General features: G+C 49.3%; 2 protein-coding genes and 1 pseudogene across 2 annotated transcripts; all 3 read left to right on the forward strand.

The window, feature by feature from the left end:
• The window catches only part of LOC134016319 (integrin alpha-3-like), a 12,850-nt pseudogene extending 1,802 nt beyond the window's left edge, over positions 1 to 11,048 (forward strand).
• A 270-nt stretch (positions 11,049 to 11,318) lies between these two features.
• Positions 11,319 to 13,305, forward strand: ccdc103 (coiled-coil domain containing 103). Its single transcript, XM_062455697.1, has 4 exons — positions 11,319 to 11,692; positions 11,954 to 12,279; positions 12,532 to 12,818; positions 13,252 to 13,305. The coding sequence occupies exons 1-4, from the start codon at positions 11,553 to 11,555 to the stop codon at positions 13,303 to 13,305; spliced, it is 807 nt and encodes a 268-aa protein (XP_062311681.1). The 5' UTR covers positions 11,319 to 11,552.
• Positions 13,306 to 13,521: 216 nt separating this feature from the next.
• Positions 13,522 to 16,172, forward strand: LOC134016322 (Ig-like V-type domain-containing protein FAM187A). The gene is made up of 4 exons (XM_062455698.1): positions 13,522 to 13,914; positions 14,174 to 14,458; positions 15,127 to 15,664; positions 15,875 to 16,172. The coding sequence occupies exons 1-4, from the start codon at positions 13,522 to 13,524 to the stop codon at positions 16,081 to 16,083; spliced, it is 1,425 nt and encodes a 474-aa protein (XP_062311682.1). The 3' UTR covers positions 16,084 to 16,172.
• The last annotated feature ends 3,230 nt before the right edge of the window (positions 16,173 to 19,402 follow it).

The raw sequence follows: 19,402 nt of genomic DNA on the forward strand, positions 1-19,402 counted from the left end.
GTGATGATGGTGATGATGATGATGATGGTGGTGGTGGTGATGACGATGGTGATGATGATGATGGTGATGATGATGATGATGATGATGGTGGTGGTGGTGATGATGACGATGGTGATGATGATGATGCAGGTGATCGAGGGAAGGATGTGGGCAGCGGTGTGTTCTCAACGTTTGGGTACAGCCTGAGTGCAGGTCTGGATGTGGACCAGAACCGTTACCCAGACCTGCTGGTGGGCTCTCTGGACGACCATGTGGCTCTGCTCCGGTACTCACACACACACACACACACACACACACACACACACACACACACACACACACACACACACACTCACACAACACACACACTCACAACACAACACAAGCACGTACTCACTTAAATATATATCAATAATATGAAATGTGTGTGTGTCAGAGCCCGTCCAGTGATACACCTCAACCAGACTCTGAGGGTATCCCCTGAGGTGGTGGATCCAGCCAGTGTGACTACTGGTGAGACAGCTGACACTCCCTACACCTACATTTACATTTAGCAGACGCTCTTACCCAGACCTACAGTAAGTACAGGGACATTCTCCCCATGGCAAGTAGGGTGAAGTGCCTTGCCAAGGACACAATGCATTTTGCATGGCCGGGAATCAAACTGGCAACCTTCTGATTAATAGCCCGATTCCCTAACGCTCAGCCATCCTACACTACATCTGTGTTGTTGAGTGCGTCCATATGTCTTTCATCTTACGAATTATCGTTTCATAAAACATCATGTATCTTTAGATTATTTATATGAATATCTCTGGTGTGTCATCTGCAGAATGTGTTGTGTAATGTGCATGTTTTGTGTGTGTGTTGCAGTGTGGAGGGTGGAGGTGTGTTTCTCTTACACACTCAGCACAGGAGACAAGGATGTGAAGAAGAACATCAGTGCGTTTGTTTCCCGCAGAATGGGATTATATTTGTGGCGGTAGGCAGGGGCGGAGCCAGACGTAAACATTTTGGGCTCAGCCCAAACCTATGTCCTAGTATCGGTTCTCCTGGGTAAACAGATGTTTCATCCTACATGTCTGACATGGGATCAGCCGGGCTGAGTGAATGCATCATGGTAGATGGGAAGATCAGCTACATTTGCCTCTAAGTGATGGTTTACAGTTCGTTTTAAGGAGTGGCGGATGGCTACTGTTCGATACTGTTCATTCGGGTCCTGTTGCTGTAGGTGATGAGCTACAGCTGTTTACCTGAAATCCGAACGTTCACATTGTGATGCAGTTGTTGTCTCAGATTATTGATGCTGGGGTTGTGGTAATGACACCATGCCCTGTCATGCTGGCTCTCAAGGGCTCCTAGTAGACTTTCCCCTTTGCTCTAAATGAATTGGTTCAAGTGATTGATTGGCAGGATGAACCAGTCAATTAAAAGCCATTGTTAATGAAAGGGGAGGAGGATGGATAGCTACAACAATAGGTGACTAGCCTCGAATCTTTGATGCTTACAGAGGGACGCATACACAGATAAACACACACACAAGGGGTGACCTATGCACACGCACACATGTAATCACACACACACAGGCGTGTGCCCTGGTGCTCAGGAGGGATGTAAGGGACGTGTCCTAATAAGATGAATTCACAGGTTTGCCCTTGAATGTCCCCGGTTCCTCAGTGGGAGCATTAATCATATTACCGCTGCCTGACATTATTAGACAAATAAATCTGCTGTTTGCTGGAGGTCACACACACACATATGGAAACACACACTTCTATGTACACACACATACATGTACACACAAATATGCGGACACAAACAAACATTCAATGGATCTAATATTGACACATTTATTGAAGCAAAGTCAATATTCAAATTTATTTATATTTTTTTCTTGGTGAAGATTTAAATTTCATATTAAACTATTGTTGCTCTTTCAATCTCTCTCTCCCATCAGCAATGAGTTCACAGTCAATGCCGACCTGTCTCGACACAACTCTCGGGTCCGTTTCCAAGACAACAACCAGGGAAGTTACACCGGTTTCCTGTCCATGCCAGCGACCAGGTGGTTCGAACACTGAAACTGGGTCTGGTGGTGAGAGACACAGATACTCCATGCTAGACTGGATTGCTTCCAAACGACAACTCTACTTTTAACCACTGGACTAACATTTTTTAACATCCTTTTTATTCATTTAGCAGACGCTTTATCCAAAGTGACATACAAATATGGCAGTATAACAGAACACCAAGGATGAAGTGCATGGTTCAGTATTTACTCCCGTTCACCTGTTTGGCTCTTAGACACCCCTCAGAGACAAGGTGGAGCCAGTGAAGTTTGCTCTGAATGTGTCGATCTACCAAGGGCCAAGCGCCCACACAGGGGGGGACCCTCCAGAACCTGGACTCCTTCCTGTGCTCAGCGAGAGCAAGGCAGTCCCCTTAGAACCGAGGTGAGAACCCTAACATGATGTCACCTGTGGTTCTACAACAACCTCTAGACCTGGAACCTGTGGAGAACACACTGAACCATCATGTTTCCATTGTTCCTATCATATGTTAATGGATGGATACTTTGAGTTGCTTGTTTTTCAATGTTTACCTCTCTCTCATTCTCTCTTCTTCTCCCTCCTGCTTGTCCTCTTTTTCTCCTTCCCCCCCCTCCCCCCTCCCCTCTCAGATCCACATCCTGAAGGAGTGTGGTCTAGATAACAGGTGTCAGAGTAACCTGCAGATGACCGGCAGTCGTTCAATAACGAGCAGCAGGTGCCCTTCCCCAGGTGAGGTGACCTGCTGAGCACAGGCACCAGTCTCTGACCACCTCTGTGTTTACTCTGTCTCCCATGCTTCTATCTTTGTGTGTGTGTGTGTGTGTGTGTGTGTAGCCGGGAAGGCCATCAGTGTTCCAGTACAGCACCAGTGTCAAGAAGCTCCTATTGGTTGTCCACGTGACCAATTCTCATCGCCGGGACAACCAGCAGAGGATGCCCACAATGCTTTGCTGAATATGGACAATCCCCCCTCACTTCAGTACTCTGGCGTGCGCTCTGAGGTCAGTGCACACTAGTGCTGTCAAGCTCTCTCTAACAACGCAGACACACACTGATCGTTCTGCTGTCCTGTGTGTTCTGTGTTCCACAGAGCCAGGGCCCTGTGGTAGGCTGTGCAGTGGAGAACATGGTTCTACTGTGTGAGCTGGGGAACCGTTTCCCAGCAACAGAAGGTAAGTTCTCCTCTGAAAGGACAGATCTATGCAGTTGCATGGTGTCAAGTCTTCATCTATTCACTGTACTGTACTCTTCCCCTCTCCTCTCATATCCTCTCCTCTTGTCTCTCTCTCTTATTCATATCAGACTCAGTCCAACTTAATTTTGAGATTTCTGAAATCAGCCTGGACACCAAGCAGATAAACACCCAGCTGCAACTTTCCACGTGAGTCGCACGCACACACACACACACACACACACACACACACACACACACACACACACACACACACCACACACACACACATTAACACCTATAGCTTTGACCTCAGTGAAACCCTCAAGCTCACACCTGTGTGTTCCCTCAGGCTGAGTGAACAGACTGACCTCAGCCTCTTCCTCTGGTCATGGTGGTGGAGTACTCTCTGGAGACCTCCTTTACCTTGTGTGAGTCCCCTGCCTGCCTGCCTGCCTCCCTCCCTCCCTTTCTCTCTCCCTCCTCCCTCTCTCTCCCCCTCTCTCTCTCTCTCTCTTCTCTCTCTCTCTCTCTCTCTCTGCTGCTCTCTCTCTCTCTCCTCTCTCTCTCTCTCTCTCTCTCCCTCTCTCTCCCTCTCTCTCTCTCCCTCTCTCTCCCTCTCTCTCTCTTCCTCTCTCTCTCTTCCTCTCTCTCTCTTCCTCTCTCTCCCTCTCTCTCCCTCTCTCTCTCTTCCTCTCCCTCCTCCCTTCTCTCTCCCTCTCTCTCCCTCTCTCTCCTCCCTCCCTCCCTCCCTCCCTCCCTCCCTCCCTCCTCCCTCCCTCCCTCCCTCCCTCCCTCTCTCTCTCTCCCTCTCTCTCCCTCCCTCCCTCCCTCCCTCCCTCCCTCCCCTTTCTCTCTCCCTCTCTCTCCCTCTCTCTCTCTTCCTCTCTCTCTCTTCCCTCTCCCTCTCTCTCCCTCTCCCACTCTCTCTCTTCCTCTCATCTCTCTCTCTCCCTCTCCCACTCTCTCTTCCTCTCTCTCTCTCCCCTTCTCCCCCTTCCTACTCCTCACCCTCTCTATTTAAACGTTCTAAGGATCTGAAAGCAGAGTGTTTGTGGACTAGCAGTGTGGTTTTCCTCTCCCGTTCTTCCTCCAGGGTGAAACAGACAGGCCTAACCCTGTTTAGCGGTGAGGTGAGGGGGGAGTCGGCATGAAGACCACGCTAGACGTGGAAGTCCTGTCCGGGGAGTCGGCCATGAAGACCACGCTAGACGTGGGAAGTCCTGTCCAGCTCACATTTGAGGTCAGTACGTTATACAACATTACAGATTTGATCAAGTTACTCATTTGTCATTGTATTGTATCCTAATAGGTTACTCAATTTGGAATAAATTGTTATTCACTGACCAGATGTGACCAATGCAGTAACAGTAACCCTGCCACAGTAGCATCGAGTACATTTCAAACCGATCTAAGATTCAAACGTAAGACAGACAGTTATGATGCTTTTTGTCGTCAGCTCAGAGGAATGCCTGAACTTCCTGGTTAGAAACGGCTTCTCAGATCCTGATCCTCTCTCTGTCTCATAGGTCAACATTAGTGGCAAGCCACTAGGTGGACTTGGCCACCTGGAGGTGGAGTTTGATTGGCCGTGGGAGTTAGCCAATGGGAAGTGGCTGTTGTACCTGACGGAGATTGAGACTTTTGGAACGTCTGACACGCACTGTGTTCCCCCCGGGGACATTGTTAACCCTCTCAAACTCCTGGTAACCATAAGTGACCTCTGACCCCAGACCCCTGACCCACTAACATATCTGCTACCAACACTTGTCAGGTTGTAGCTGATTGTAATATGTCTCATTTAACATTTATTTCTCCTTCCCTATACTTCCCCACTTTCTCTCTCTCTCTTTCTGTTCCTTTTCCTTTCTCTCTCTCTCTCTCTGTCTCTTTTTTTGTCTCTTTTTGTCTCCATCTTTCTCACCATCTCTCTCTCTCTCTGTTGCTGCCTCTCTTCCTCTGTCTGTCTCCATCTTTCTCACCATCTCTCTCTCTCTCTCTCTCTCTCTCTCTGTTGCTGCCTCTCTTCCTCTGTCTGTCTTCATACATCTCTTTCTAGTTACCGGAGGATGAAACCAGGAAGAGGAGGAAGAGAGAGGTGGAGTCAGTTAAAGGGGAGGAGCGAGGAGAAACCAGGGCCGCCCTTAACTTGCAGGGCCGTCGCAAGAAGACCTTCCAACTGGTCAGAGAATGAAGCACTCACACACACACTACACACTTCTGTGAGCTTCATGGCTAACCTCTGTCTATGCTAGCTTCATGGCTAACCTCTGTCTATGCTAGCTTCATGGCTAACCTCTGTCTATGCTAGCTTCATGGCTAACCATCTGTCTATGCTGGCTTCATGGCTAACCATTTGTCTATGCTAGCTTCATGGCTAATCATCTCGATGCTGCCCCCCCCCCCAGGACTGCGTCCGTGGTGCCGCTCGCTGTGTCAAGTTCATCTGCCCCCTGAGGAACATGAGCCGATCTGCCAGACTGGTGGTGAAGGCCAGGCTGTGGAACAGCACCATGCTGGAGGTCAGAGGTCACCTCACAGCCACACTAGCATGCTGCCTTCATTGGGGAAATCACTGACCTGACATGAGGGGACTGGTAGTAGCAGTGCGGAGTATTCCAATGGGGGCTGAGGAAGTGTGTGTGTGTGTGTGTGGGGTGTGTGGGGTGTGTGTGTGTGGGGTGTGTGTGGGGTGTGTGTGTGTGTGTGTGTGGGGTGTGTGTGTGTGTGCAGGACTTCACTGAGGCGTGGAGAGTGACAGTGAAAGGCCTGGCTACTCTGAAACTGGTGACAGATAAACCCACCATCGGAATGGACACTCAATCCAGAGAGGTAATAACCTGGTCGTAACCTGTCATGCTGTCATGGTAACAACAACAATGCTGAACAACGTGGAGACAAGGATGATGCTGATGATGATAACACTGATGACAGTGAGTCGTCCCTCCTCACCCCCATCCTGTACCCCCCCCCCCCGACCCTCTCCAGTTCACCCTGCAGGTGGACCCAGAGCTGGGGGAGGAGGCTCCATACCAGGCCCCTCTCTGGATCCTCATCGTGTCGGTGGTGGCTGGAGTCCTACTGCTGGGCCTGATCATCATCCTCCTGTGGAAGGTACGGAACGAGGGTGTGGTCGCTAGAGAGAGAGTGTGTTTCTCATGTGGTCGCTAGAGAGAGTGTGTGTTTCTCATGTGGTCGGTAGAGAGAGAGTGTGTTTCTCATGTGGTCGCTAGAGAGAGAGTGTGTTTCTCATGTGGTCGCTAGAGAGAGTGTGTGTTTCTCATGTGGTCGCTAGAGAGAGTGTGTGTTTCTCATGTGGTCGGTAGAGAGAGAGTGTGTTTCTCATGTGGTCGCTAGAGAGAGTGTGTGTTTCTCATGTGGTCGCTAGAGAGAGTGTGTGTTTCTCATGTGGTCGCTAGAGAGAGAGTGTGTTTCTCATGTGGTCGCTAGAGAGAGTGTGTGTTTCTCATGTGGTCGGTAGAGAGAGAGTGTGTTTCTCATGTGGTCGCTAGAGAGAGTGTGTGTTTCTCATGTGGTCGGTAGAGAGAGAGTGTGTTTCTCATGTGGTCGCTAGAGAGAGTGTGTGTTTCTCATGTGGTCGGTAGAGAGAGAGTGTGTTTCTCATGTGGTCGCTAGAGAGAGTGTGTGTTTCTCATGTGGTCGGTAGAGAGAGAGTGTGTTTCTCATGTGGTCGCTAGAGAGAGAGTGTGTTTCTCATGTGGTCGCTAGAGAGAGAGTGTGTTTCTCATGTGGTCGGTAGAGAGAGAGTGTGTTTCTCATGTGGTCGCTAGAGAGAGAGTGTGTTTCTCATGTGGTCGCTAGAGAGAGAGTGTGTTTCTCATGTGGTCGCTAGAGAGAGAGTGTGTTTCTCATGTGGTCGCTAGAGAGAGAGTGTGTTTCTCATGTGGTCGGTAGAGAGAGAGTGTGTTTCTCATGTGGTCGCTAGAGAGAGAGTGTGTTTCTCATGTGGTCGCTAGAGAGAGAGTGTGTTTCTCATGTGGTCGCTAGAGAGAGAGTGTGTTTCTCATGTGGTCGCTAGAGAGAGAGTGTGTTTCTCATGTGGTCGCTAGAGAGAGAGTGTGTTTCTCATGTGGTCGGTAGAGAGAGTGTGTGTTTCTCATGTGGTCGCTAGAGAGAGAGTGTGTTTCTCATGTGGTCGGTAGAGAGAGAGTGTGTTTCTCATGTGGTCGCTAGAGAGAGTGTGTGTTTCTCATGTGGTCGGTAGAGAGAGAGTGTGTTTCTCATGTGGTCGCTAGAGAGAGTGTGTGTTTCTCATGTGGTCGCTAGAGAGAGAGTGTGTTTCTCATGTGGTCGCTAGAGAGAGTGTGTGTTTCTCATGTGGTCGGTAGAGAGAGAGTGTGTTTCTCATGTGGTCGCTAGAGAGAGTGTGTGTTTCTCATGTGGTCGCTAGAGAGAGTGTGTGTTTCTCATGTGGTCGGTAGAGAGAGAGTGTGTTTCTCATGTGGTCGCTAGAGAGAGTGTGTGTTTCTCATGTGGTCGCTAGAGAGAGTGTGTGTTTCTCATGTGGTCGGTAGAGAGAGAGTGTGTTTCTCATGTGGTCGCTAGAGAGAGAGTGTGTTTCTCATGTGGTCGGTAGAGAGAGAGTGTGTTTCTCATGTGGTCGCTAGAGAGAGTGTGTGTTTCTCATGTGGTCGCTAGAGAGAGTGTGTGTTTCTCATGTGGTCGGTAGAGAGAGAGTGTGTTTCTCATGTGGTCGCTAGAGAGAGTGTGTGTTTCTCATGTGGTCGGTAGAGAGAGAGTGTGTTTCTCATGTGGTCGCTAGAGAGAGTGTGTGTTTCTCATGTGGTCGCTAGAGAGAGTGTGTGTTTCTCATGTGGTCGGTAGAGAGAGAGTGTGTTTCTCATGTGGTCGCTAGAGAGAGTGTGTGTTTCTCATGTGGTCGCTAGAGAGAGTGTGTGTTTCTCATGTGGTCGGTAGAGAGAGAGTGTGTTTCTCATGTGGTCGCTAGAGAGAGTGTGTGTTTCTCATGTGGTCGCTAGAGAGAGTGTGTGTTTCTCATGTGGTCGGTAGAGAGAGAGTGTGTTTCTCATGTGGTCGCTAGAGAGAGAGTGTGTTTCTCATGTGGTCGGTAGAGAGAGAGTGTGTTTCTCATGTGGTCGCTAGAGAGAGTGTGTGTTTCTCATGTGGTCGCTAGAGAGAGTGTGTTTCTCATGTGGTCGGTAGAGAGAGAGTGTGTTTCTCATGTGGTCGCTAGAGAGAGAGTGTGTTTCTCATGTGGTCGCTAGAGAGAGAGTGTGTTTCTCATGTGGTCGGTAGAGAGAGAGTGTGTTTCTCATGTGGTCGGTAGAGAGAGAGTGTGTTTCTCATGTGGTCGGTAGAGACAGAGTGTGTTTCTCATGTGGTCGGTAGAGAGAGAGTGTGTTTCTCATGTGGTCGGTAGAGAGAGAGTGTGTTTCTCATGTGGTCGGTAGAGAGAGAGTGTGTTTCTCATGTGGTCGGTAGAGAGAGAGTGTGTTTCTCATGTGGTCGGTAGTGAGAGAGTGTGTATGTCTGCATGCTTCCGTGTTTTTGTCAGTGTGTTTGTCAGTGACACTACCCAGAAACCCTCGACCGTGGCACAGGTCATGTCAGTGAATAAGGACTAGTGACCACGGCTACCACGGCGACCATGGCTACGTCTTCCATGGTCCCCGTGGCAACAGCATAGGCCCTTTTATGATGTGTTTTGCCCCTCCCCCCTCCTCCGCTGGCCAGTGCGGGTTCTTCAAGCGGGCCAGCACCAGGAAGCTGTACGAGGCCAAGGCCCAGAAGGCCCAGATGAAGACCCAGCCCTCGGAGGTGGAGCGGCTGAGCGAAGAGCACTGAGGATGGACAAGCCGGGCCGCAAGGCCCCCTGGCTCCATGCACTGGGTCCCCTGGGTAAAACTGCACTTCTGCTTGCCCCGGAGCTCCTCGCAGCCCCCTCTGGTGTCCTCTCTTCTGGGGTGCTGATTATGCTCAACTCTTAATCTTCAACTCACTTCTCTCCCTCCGCCTGTTTGAAGTGTTTTTCCTACTGAGCCGTAACTCTTGAGATTCCTTTTCTTCCGTGTTTAAGCTCCATGTCTCACTTTTAAGAGCCGCCCCTCTTCCTCTGCATGAGGAGCCGTGGCTGTTTGATGCTTTGAACAGCAGGAGGGTCGGCTGCTGCCTTACAGACTCCAGCTCTCCTTCCCAGACCTTTTCATGTCTGTCCCACTAAACCGCTTAGCAGAGAGTACTGTGTGGTGTGGCTGGTCTGTGTTATTTGCAATCTCTCAGCTGTTGAATGAACATATTCATGCTGAATAAGTGTTGTGTGTGTGTGTCTACACGTGTGTGTCTACACGTGTGTGTGTGTCTACACGTGTGTGTGTGTCTACACGTGTGTGTGTGTCTACACGTGTGTGTGTGTGTCTACACGTGTGTGTGTGTGTGTGCAGTGTGGCTTCTTTCAGAGGGAGCGGCCCTGTCAGAGTGTGCCTACTTACCACGGCGTAAAGATCGGCAAGGAGGAGCGTTACCAGGACAACGAAGGCTTCCTAATCCTGGAGCCACCCTCCAAAAAGAAGATTAAAAAACACTGGATCACTAACTGGACTGAGATGTAACTACTGTCTTCCTGCCCCCCCCCCCCCCCCCCCCCCAGGCCAGCCAACTACCTGTTGATGCTCTCAGAGGATGGAAGGAGGAGGAGGGGGTCACCAGGCCTAACAACCTGTGTAAATATAATACTCTTGATGTATGTTTGATTTGAATCAGTGTCATGGGGTTTAACATATTGGTTCGATTGTGCATTTAAAATATATATCAAGTACTTGAAAATGGTTTGTGCCTCATATCTGACCTTGGATCAGTGGTGTGGTCATCTGTTCCTCCAGGTTGGGATGAGGGCAACGTTAACTAATCACATGTATGCAACCTGTCTTGAACGACCTTGAGGTCACTGTCTGATTTAACATGAAAGGAGGATGCTTGTGTTCCTTTAACCCTCGTGCTGCCTTCGGGTCACATGACCCAAAGGTTCACAACGAACCATCGTTGTGTTTACCCAATTTCACCCAATACAAAAACAAATAAAAATCATTTTCTTTTAACCTTCGCAATGTGGGGGGTCTGAGACAGCCCGACAGTTAAAAGAAAATGCTTCACTTTGTTTTTGTATGAGGTAAATTTGTCGCAATACGACAGTGGGTCACAATGACTGATGGGTCAGAATGACCCGAAGATAACACAAGGGTTAAAACAACTGTCAACAATCCAGCCACCTCGGGCTAGCGGTTTAGCTGAGGGAGGTCATGTGACCCGGAGGTCATCTTCCCCGCTTGAGAGAACGCATGCACTGGCTCCTACCCTGAATCCGCCCATGACCTCTGAACCCTCTCCTGACCCCTGAACCCCCATGACCCTTGAACCCACTCCTGGGACTAGAGAGACATCAATGGGAATTGGCCAGGACTCATTCCGTACATACACAGTATGCTGTAGACCAAAATGTTCTTTTCTACGTTGTAACTGAATGTTCACTGTGTTGATGTGAATAAGGGTTTAAAACGGTGGTTTCGTATGTGAATGTAAACAGAACTGTGCTTGATTTCTTGATCTAAATACATGGATCTTTCCAAATGAAAAAGTGATATTTGCACATGTTGTTTTGTACCATGGGACGAATATAAATGTGTTTAAGGCTTGGTGTAATAAAATATATGTGATTTGTGTACATGTTAGTTTTTAACGTTGTGTCTTAGCTCTGAGGCTTGTTTGTAAATAAGATGTAGTCTTGACCGTGCAACAATGTTGTTCAGATAGATGCAGTTCTCTTGCTTCTGTATTGTATCTCATTTATACTAAAGTATTTTTACATGCTATGTGATGTCTTCATTTACCTGCCTGTAGTTTTAACAGATTTAAGGAGAGAGATAACTGGTAGGTCACAGAAACAGCGCATGGCCTAGATACATACAGAAATAGGTGGATATGTATATGAAAAGCGATTTTAAAACGTCCTGCCAAAAGTGCGTCGAAAGACAACGGTGGTGGCAATCACGTTAGGCAATTCTGCCCTCTGCTGGCCTTATGGCCAAGATGCGCCTCGCGAGCCGGGGTTGCTAGGGAGACGTGTGTTTACTAAGTGAGAGGGACCGGTGCAGAAACACACAAAGTCATCAGGTAAAGTTTGGAATATGACAATGGTGTTAACCACCCTAGTTATGTCTAATTTAACTTTAATGGACTTCGGAATTACAAGTGAATCCCAAGACTTTGACTAGCAGGCAACCGGTGAACAGTTAGCCGAATTAAATTTGATTAGCTGGCTAGCAAAGAGTTGTTTGCACATTTCACCAGTTGACCGAAACAGTCGCACGTTCAGGATGTCGGAAGAGATCGTGAACTTCTCCGCGTTGGAGCGCGAGCTGCAAGGTGCCCTCGAGGCGGACAGGAAGTACCAGAGAGAAAACGACGCCAAGTTTCGAGCTTTGCACCAGAAAGTTGGATCATACGAAGAGTTTAGGTAAAAGCACAACGATTTCACCTTACCGTTTAGATAGATAACGCTAGATTGACTCTCGGCATTTCGGTTTCATGTATCTATTAACTGCTAAAGCCATCATTAGAATAAATTCACTTTACAGACACTTTAGTCCAAAGCGAAGCACATGCCCCCTGTGATATTATATGCTTTAAAAAGCTCTACCACTGACCTATATCTAGATCCATCTCATGTGGAATCACTAACCATAAATCTGTTCCTTCTCTTCCTCCACTCCTCCAGAGACATTGTCCAGGCCTCTCACCTAAGGCCTCTGGACAAGAAGGACAAGGCAGGGGGTCCTCGCAAGCAACCTTGGAACTCCCTGGCCTCCTCCTTCTCTTCCTCCTCCTCCTCCTCCTTCTCTTCCTCCTCCACCGACACACCCAGGCAGCAACACGAGTGTTCCCTCCCCCTCCCCCAGCCCCTGCCCAGGACCACGTCTGAGCTGAGCAGGTGCTGGCGCCAGCTGGCTGGAGCCTGCAGGGGGCGCTACAGGCTGCTGCTGGCTCTGGGAGGGCCGGCCCTCAGGGACATCTTCAGGGCAGAGGTCGGCTTCGGACTGCTAGGTAGGACCGCGGGGGAAGTTGACGAAAGTCTGTGTTGATGTTAGTTTTGTTCTGCTGATTTGATCTGAATGCGTCCTGAAGAGATATTAAGGAAATGAGAGAAACCTCGATGGATAGAAGATTAAAATAAATTGCTTAAATAATCCCCTCCTGTCCTCCCCTCTCTTCCTGTCTTCCCCTCCCCTCTCCTCCTCTCCTCCGCTCCACTCCATTCTCCTCTCTCCTGCCTCCCTATCCTCCCCTCCCCTCCAGGTGAGTTCCTGGTTGTGTTGTGTGAGGGTCTTCAGCCCGGTGATGAGGGCAGGGTGACGGAGGTCTTGGAAGGACTGACCCAGACCCCCCGCTTCTCCCTCAACCTGGCCCTGCTCAGCCCCTCTGAGAGGGGTCGCTGTGAGACGCTGCTCCCCCTGCTGGCCACAGCTGCTCAGCGCGGCCGGGGGGAGCGCGGGAGGAGCGGTGATGTGGGAGGTGACGGAGGAGAGGAGAAAGGGAGAGAAGGAGAGGAAGGGGATATAGATGATGCTGAGGAGCAAGGAGGGGTAACTGGGGGCGGTGGGAGTGAGGAAGAGAGAGAGAGGGAGGGAGAGAGGGAGAGGAGGGTGGGAGAGAGGAGGGGGAGGGTGGGAGAGAGGAGGGGGAGGGAGGAGGAGAGGAGGGGGAGGGAGGAGGAACGCTGCAGTGAAACTACAGTGGGTTACAGAGACACAGAAAAGCCAAACCAGAGAATAGCTGACCTGATGCAGCTGTATGGGATTCAGCCTAACTCCACTCAACAATAACACTACTGCCTGGATACGGGACTCTACTTCGCTTGAAATATATTGCTGTGTATGTTATGAAACCTTATAAACAATTGGAGAAAGGGAAAATAAAGCAAACTTTTCTTGTCGTATCAATAAATATGTTTACAAAAATTCAGTGTGTGCCTTTAATGACATAGGGAGATGTTATTGGTCTATTTCGTCATTCCAGAATGCTCAGTATCATTGTGACACGGCGGCCATTCACAGGAAGAACCCAGACTAGGGGAGGAGAAAGGCATACACACACCTGTTCAACTGAAGCTATTGGGATATAATACTGTAAACAAATAATTCCTTTGCCTGAGGAATTGACTGGAGACAGATTTGACCTGCAGGACAGGAGTTTAGATGAGACGGAATCTCCAGTCTGACCTCTGACCTCCTGTTGTTTGAGGTGAGGTGTGTAGTGATGTTGATCCAACATGACCCGTTGATCAGAATGATGGGGCTTCTCTCATCTCTACCCCTGGACCTGGCTCCTTCCCTGGGTATCCTCTTAGTCCTCCTATCCCGCCCGCCTGCCCTTCCACACCAGGGGCCCCTGTTACCCCTCCTCCTGCCCCTCCTCCTGCCCCTCCTCCTGCCCCTCCTGGCTGGGGCGTTCGAAGCCCCTGAGGACCGGGAGAACGTCTTCACGCACCGCGCCTGCCCGGCCTTCCTGGTGTTTGACAACGCGGCCTACCTGGCGGGCATGACCCTGGAGCTGCCCTGCCACTGCAAGCCGGAGCAGGCCCTGGAGGTGGTGTGGTACTACCAGAGAGAGCTGGGGGACCGCGGAGCCACCAAGGTGCTCACAGACCTGCACGGCACCGCCCTGGTCGATTCCCAGCAGGTGTGTGTGTGTGTGTGTATGTGTGTGTGTGGGGAGGGACTAGCAGGAATTTATTTGAATTCACTTTTTAATACTTTTAGTATCACATAAGTTATTATACTTTATATACTATGTCATAGCTTACAATTTTACTGTATATTACACAACTATATCATACTACACTATGCCTTATCACATTATTTGAGATTTGTTAAATGATAATTTCAGTGATTATATTGTGTAGCATGACTAAATGTAAAGTGAGTGCTGCTCTTGTGAGGTGGGCCGTGGGGGAGACCTGCGAGGGCGCTTCTCCATCCGTCTGTTCAGCCTGCTGGTCTTCAGGGCCCAGCCGGAGGACTCAGGGCACTACCTCTGTGGCACCGCCGCCGGAGACTTCTTCTATGGTTACGACGTGGACGTGCAGGAGGCCCAGGGGGTGGTCCTCCAGGGGAGGGAGGCCAGGCAGAGACGCCGGCGGCTGAAGAAGAAGAACACGCCTCACCCACCTCAAAACCACCCGCCTCAGAACCCCCTGTCTCAGAACCACCCAGCTCTCTACCAGGTCCAGAGTGGTTATCTAACTGTAGCACCACCCTCTGTACTGTGTCCACATGGTTATCTAACTGTAGCACCACCCTCTGTACTGTGTCCACATGGTTATCTAACTGTAGCACCACCCTCTGTACTGTGTCCACATGGTTATCTAACTGTAGCACCACCCTCTGTACTGTGTCCACATGGTTATCTAACTGTAGCACCACCCTCTGTACTGTGTCCACATGGTTATCTAACTGTAGCACCACCCTCTGTACTGTGTCCACATGGTTATCTAACTGTAGCACCACCCTCTGTACTGTGTCCACATGGTTATCTAACTGTAGCACCACCCTCTGTACTGTGTCCACATGGTTATCTAACTGTAGCACCACCCTCTGTACTGTGTCCACATGGTTATCTAACTGTAGCACCACCCTCTGTACTGTGTCCACATGGTTATCTAACTGTAGCACCACCCTCTGTACTGTGTCCACATGGTTATATAACTGTAGCACCACCCTCTGTACTGTGTCCACATGGTTATCTAACTGTAGCACCACCCTCTGTACTGTGTCCACATGGTTATATAACTGTAGCACCACCCTCTGTACTGTGTCCACATGGTTATCTAACTGTAGCACCACCCTCTGTACTGTGTCCACATCTCAGCTGGTCACGTTTCTGTGCCCGCAGGTGTTCACCAGCTACCGGGCCTGGTCTCTGTGTGACCGCTGTGGCCAGGCAGGGGAGCAGACCAGAGTGGGGCTGTGCTACGTCCGGAGCCCCTACCTCCACGTACGTTACCGAGGCAACGACCCCAACGTGGTCTCCTGCCACTCGGGGGCCGTCCCCCGGATGTTGGGCCTGACCCGAGAGGGGGGAGGACCCGCCCTGGGCGCCACGCTGGCGGTGCGGAGGTGCGCGGTCCCCTGCCCCCTCCCCAGGCCCCCTCCACCCCCCCAGAAGCTGGCCCTGTGGAAGTTCCTGGGTTATGGTCAGAGGCAGGGACTCAGAGACTCCATCCCCATCTACCACTACAACCACCCAACCTCCACTCCCCTGGTCCTGGCCTGCCCCGGGGCTGGACCCCAGCACGCCGTGGCCTGGGACGTGGGCTCGTCCCCCATCTACCGCTTCCAGCACATGGAGGGGCTCAACAGGACGTCCCCGCGCCTGTTCATCGACCCAGGCCACCACCTCCACCTGAACCCCGCCCTCCAGGAAGACTCAGGTAGGCCACGCCCGCTCCTGGGCTTTGATAATCTGCTGTGTTTATATCTCGCTTAGGCCTAGGTGTGTAAGAGTGTATCTGAGTGTATCTGGGTGTGTAAGAGTGTATCTGAGTGTGTAAAAGTGTATATGAGTGTATCTGAGTGTATCTGGGTGTGTAAGAGTGTATAAGAGTATGTCTGAGTGTGTAAGTGCTTGTGCTGTGTTCCAGGGTCGTACTACTGCTGGCTGCAGGGCCGCAGGGCTGCAGAGATCAGGCTGGTGGTGTACCTGGGTTTAGGCCACCGCCTCGGACTGTCCGACCCAGACAGGGCTGAGGCTCTCTGGGTCATCCTGCTCTGCTACGCAGGCCTGACTGGAGCCTTCACCCTGACGCTGCTGGGCAGGACGGCCCTCAGGCCCACACCACACCAGTACTAGACCTGACCTTCTTACTCTCCTAGAAACACATTTCAGATTAACGTGTTTAGATCACGCTCACGTTTCCACACATTAAACAATGAGAGATTAAACCCAATTAACTCGTAATGCGTTTTCAGGAGTGTACATGACCAGGATTCTAGACAATTTAAACTTACATCACTTTTACATTTAGTCATTTAGCAGATGGTCTTATCCAGAGCGACTTACAGTAAGTACAGGGACGTTCCCCCGAGGCAAATAGGGTGAAGTGCCTTGCCCAAGGACACAACACCATGTTGCACGGCCAGAATCGAACCAGCAACCTTCTGATTAGTAGCCCAATTCCCTAACCGCTCAGCCACCTGACTCACTGGGAAACCTTCGTCACTGGTTGCAGTTGTGTGCACTTGGATGTAGTTTGTTGGGCTGGTTAATTATGTTCAGTACATTGGATACTTCCTATGTAACTACTAACCATCTCTTTTGAGATGTGTGCTACCCTGCGACATTGCGCCTTAATCCATAGATGGCGCAGTTTCACCCAATATAACCAAAAACCAACAGAAAATACTCATCCATTTAAAGGTGACATGACATGCTGTTTTTGGATGCTTTTATATAGGCCTTAGTGGTCCCATAATACTGTATCAGAAGTCTCTTTCCCGAAATTCAGCCTTGGTGCAGAATTACAGCCACTACTAGCAGTCCCACAAGGAGCTTTCCTCAGAACGCGCTGTTTTGGTGTCTGTAGCTTTAAATGCTAATGAGGAGCGGAGGCGCTGCACCATGCGCTAATGTATACAATGGATGTATCGCAATGGCTGTAGCCCCGTTGCTGTAAGATGCCTCGAATTTGCCCATTCTCATCTGATAACCCTGGTTTGCAGAGGTACACACTCAGTCATTTCTAAGAGGGGAAAGGCGGATATCGCGCACGCCATAACACCAACAGCAGAACGGTTATCCAAATAACAAAGAAGTGTACAACATTCACGTTACAGTATGTGCATTCACACACATACTTGATGCTATCTACCTTTCCATTAGCGACAGTAACTCAGCTGTTAGCTGCAGAGCTAATGTTACAGCCACATTCTAAAGGTAGCAAGCTAGGTAACCATATACAGTAAAGCTACAAAATATAGCGTTAGTTAACATACTTGTCCGAGGTTAGTAGCTGGACGAAGGAGAGTTAGTACTGATCCAGAATTTAATTTCAGCAAGGCCAGTTTTGTATTAGCTCAAGTTGAGGAAACAGTAGTGGCTGAAGTGTTTGGCAGACATACAAAACAAATGCGCCTACAACAGAAGTTGGCGCATTTCCAGAGAAAATAAAATTAAGACACTGGGTCTTCAGAGGCTTGGATGAAGGAACTGTAAAAAGATTTTTGTTTCACTTTGTACATCCAAACTGAGCAAATGTAATGCTTCGTTCTTTGCAAGCCATGATGTCTCTCGAGGATAAAAACACTTGCACGGTTGTAGCTCAGTTTCTTATGGGCGGGCCAGATTCTCTGGGCGGGCAAAGCAGAGAGAGGGGAGTTAACCTTGTGGCTAGAATTTGAAGGCTCAATTGAAAATGAATGCTCAATTGCTCTGTTTGATTTCAAACAGAGCAATTGAGCCTTCATTTTCTCAAAGGCGGAGAAGAACACCCAGGGCTTGGTTTACACCTATCGAAAATTCTAGCCACTGGGGGACCAAAGGCAGGCTAGGGGAACTCATTAATGTTAAATAACCTCCTAAAGTGAAGTTTTCATGTCATGTCACCTTTAAGCTATTTAGATTTCATTTTGTATTTTTACTTAATTACAAAAACCTCTGTTACTCAGGACAATTAATTAAGCTGACATTTGTTAGGTAGGGTTGTTGAAGATGGTTAGATTCCTGTTACAAGAGAGAGACACCAGTCTAACATCAAAGCAGAAGATACGCCGACACTGAACGTTTGTGTGTGAGTTGCTGTGCTGCACGAAACCGCAAATGTCAAGGCGTTGCAGAAAAAGAGAGAAACGTGCATGCTGCAAGGTTCATGTCCCTCTTTATTAAACAGACATCGCTTTGAATAATAAGTAGTTCACTTCTCATCTTCTGCTTTTCGAGTGTGCGGGAATTCAATACTGCTTACTTATAGTCGAGTGGTTTCCACTTCTGCTAAGTGACTTCCCTGGTCTCCTTGGATCCTTAATCGATGTTAAGTTGCTGACTTTTCTCTCCGACCGGACTTGAGCGACACGGAAAGATGAAGGAACAAAACTTAACCGATGAAGTGACTAAAATCTTACAAGAGGCTCCTTCAGCCAGGCAAGCGCTGTTGGACAACTACAGCAACTTGATGAATGTGGCCGAGTATTGTGAGAGCAACTACTTGCAGGTGAGTTTGACATAACGGTCAGTCAGCCGCCAGCCATTGCGGGAAATGTCTTAAGGGTGAAACGAGGTGAAACTGCAGAATGTTCGCTGTGTCGGTTTATCTGTCGGCACAGTAAGCCTATCAGTCACACGACTCGCACCAAAATATAGGAGATTACCTGCCAACCGTATAAATTGAGAGACAAGTCCCCCCAGGCTTATAGGAGGCGGACAGAATTCACATTTATTATATAGGCCTACTGTAGGTGTAAATGATTGCCATGTTTGTGTGCGCGCCCATGCGTGTGAACCTGCACAGGCACAGGAAGTGGGCATCCTTAGATTGGGCTGAGTTTGCATGTCTAGCATTTCTGTCAGCGCGAGTTTATGTGGAAGGAACTGGTTTTATCTTAAATTTGTGCAAGAGCAACTAAAAAATTCCGTCATGTTTCTTCCTTTGATGCTTTGCGCGGACAGGATTGCAATGTGATGTTAAGCGCCTGAAGCTCCAATGTTTTTTTATTTATAAAATCATGTCAGGAAGGAGAAGCGGTGTATTCTGACTTCTTGAGAAAAAAGAAATTGTTGTGGGTTCAAATTTCAAATCCTCCACACAAACACACGTACGCACGCAGACAGACAAGCACACACACAGGCACACACAGAGGGAAATCTTGAGAAAATCTTTCTTCCGGTTTCGGCCATGTACTCTCTGTCTAAATTTACATTTAGTCATTTAGCAGAAGCTCTTATCCAGAGCGACTTACAGTAAGTACAGGGACATTCCCCCGAGGCAAGTAGGGTGAAGTGCCTTGCCCAAGGACACAACGTCATTTTGCGCAGCCGGGAATCGATCCGGGAACCTTCTGATTGATAGCCCGATTCCCTAACCACTCAGCCACCTGACCCCCATCTCTAAATCTCTGATTCTCTCTCTCTCTCTCTCTCTCTCTCTCTCTCTCTCTCTCTCTCTCTCTCTCTCTCT

The sequence above is a fragment of the Osmerus eperlanus genome, unplaced genomic scaffold (genome assembly GCF_963692335.1).
Source record: "Osmerus eperlanus unplaced genomic scaffold, fOsmEpe2.1 SCAFFOLD_472, whole genome shotgun sequence".
In the NCBI taxonomy this organism is placed as follows: Eukaryota; Metazoa; Chordata; class Actinopteri; order Osmeriformes; family Osmeridae; genus Osmerus; species Osmerus eperlanus.

Coding starts and splice junctions, on each gene's coding strand:
- ccdc103 (XM_062455697.1), top strand. CDS start 11,553: ATGTCGGAAGAGATCGTGAACTTCTCCGCGTTGGAGCGCGAGCTGCAA. Junction 12,280..12,531: donor GGTCGGCTTCGGACTGCTAG/GTAGGACCGCGG, acceptor CCTCCCCTCCAG/GTGAGTTCCTGGTTGTGTTG. Junction 12,819..13,251: donor ATGCTGAGGAGCAAGGAGGG/GTAACTGGGGGC, acceptor TCGTCATTCCAG/AATGCTCAGTATCATTGTGA.
- LOC134016322 (XM_062455698.1), top strand. CDS start 13,522: ATGATGGGGCTTCTCTCATCTCTACCCCTGGACCTGGCTCCTTCCCTG. Junction 13,915..14,173: donor CCCTGGTCGATTCCCAGCAG/GTGTGTGTGTGT, acceptor TGCTCTTGTGAG/GTGGGCCGTGGGGGAGACCT. Junction 15,665..15,874: donor CGCCCTCCAGGAAGACTCAG/GTAGGCCACGCC, acceptor GCTGTGTTCCAG/GGTCGTACTACTGCTGGCTG.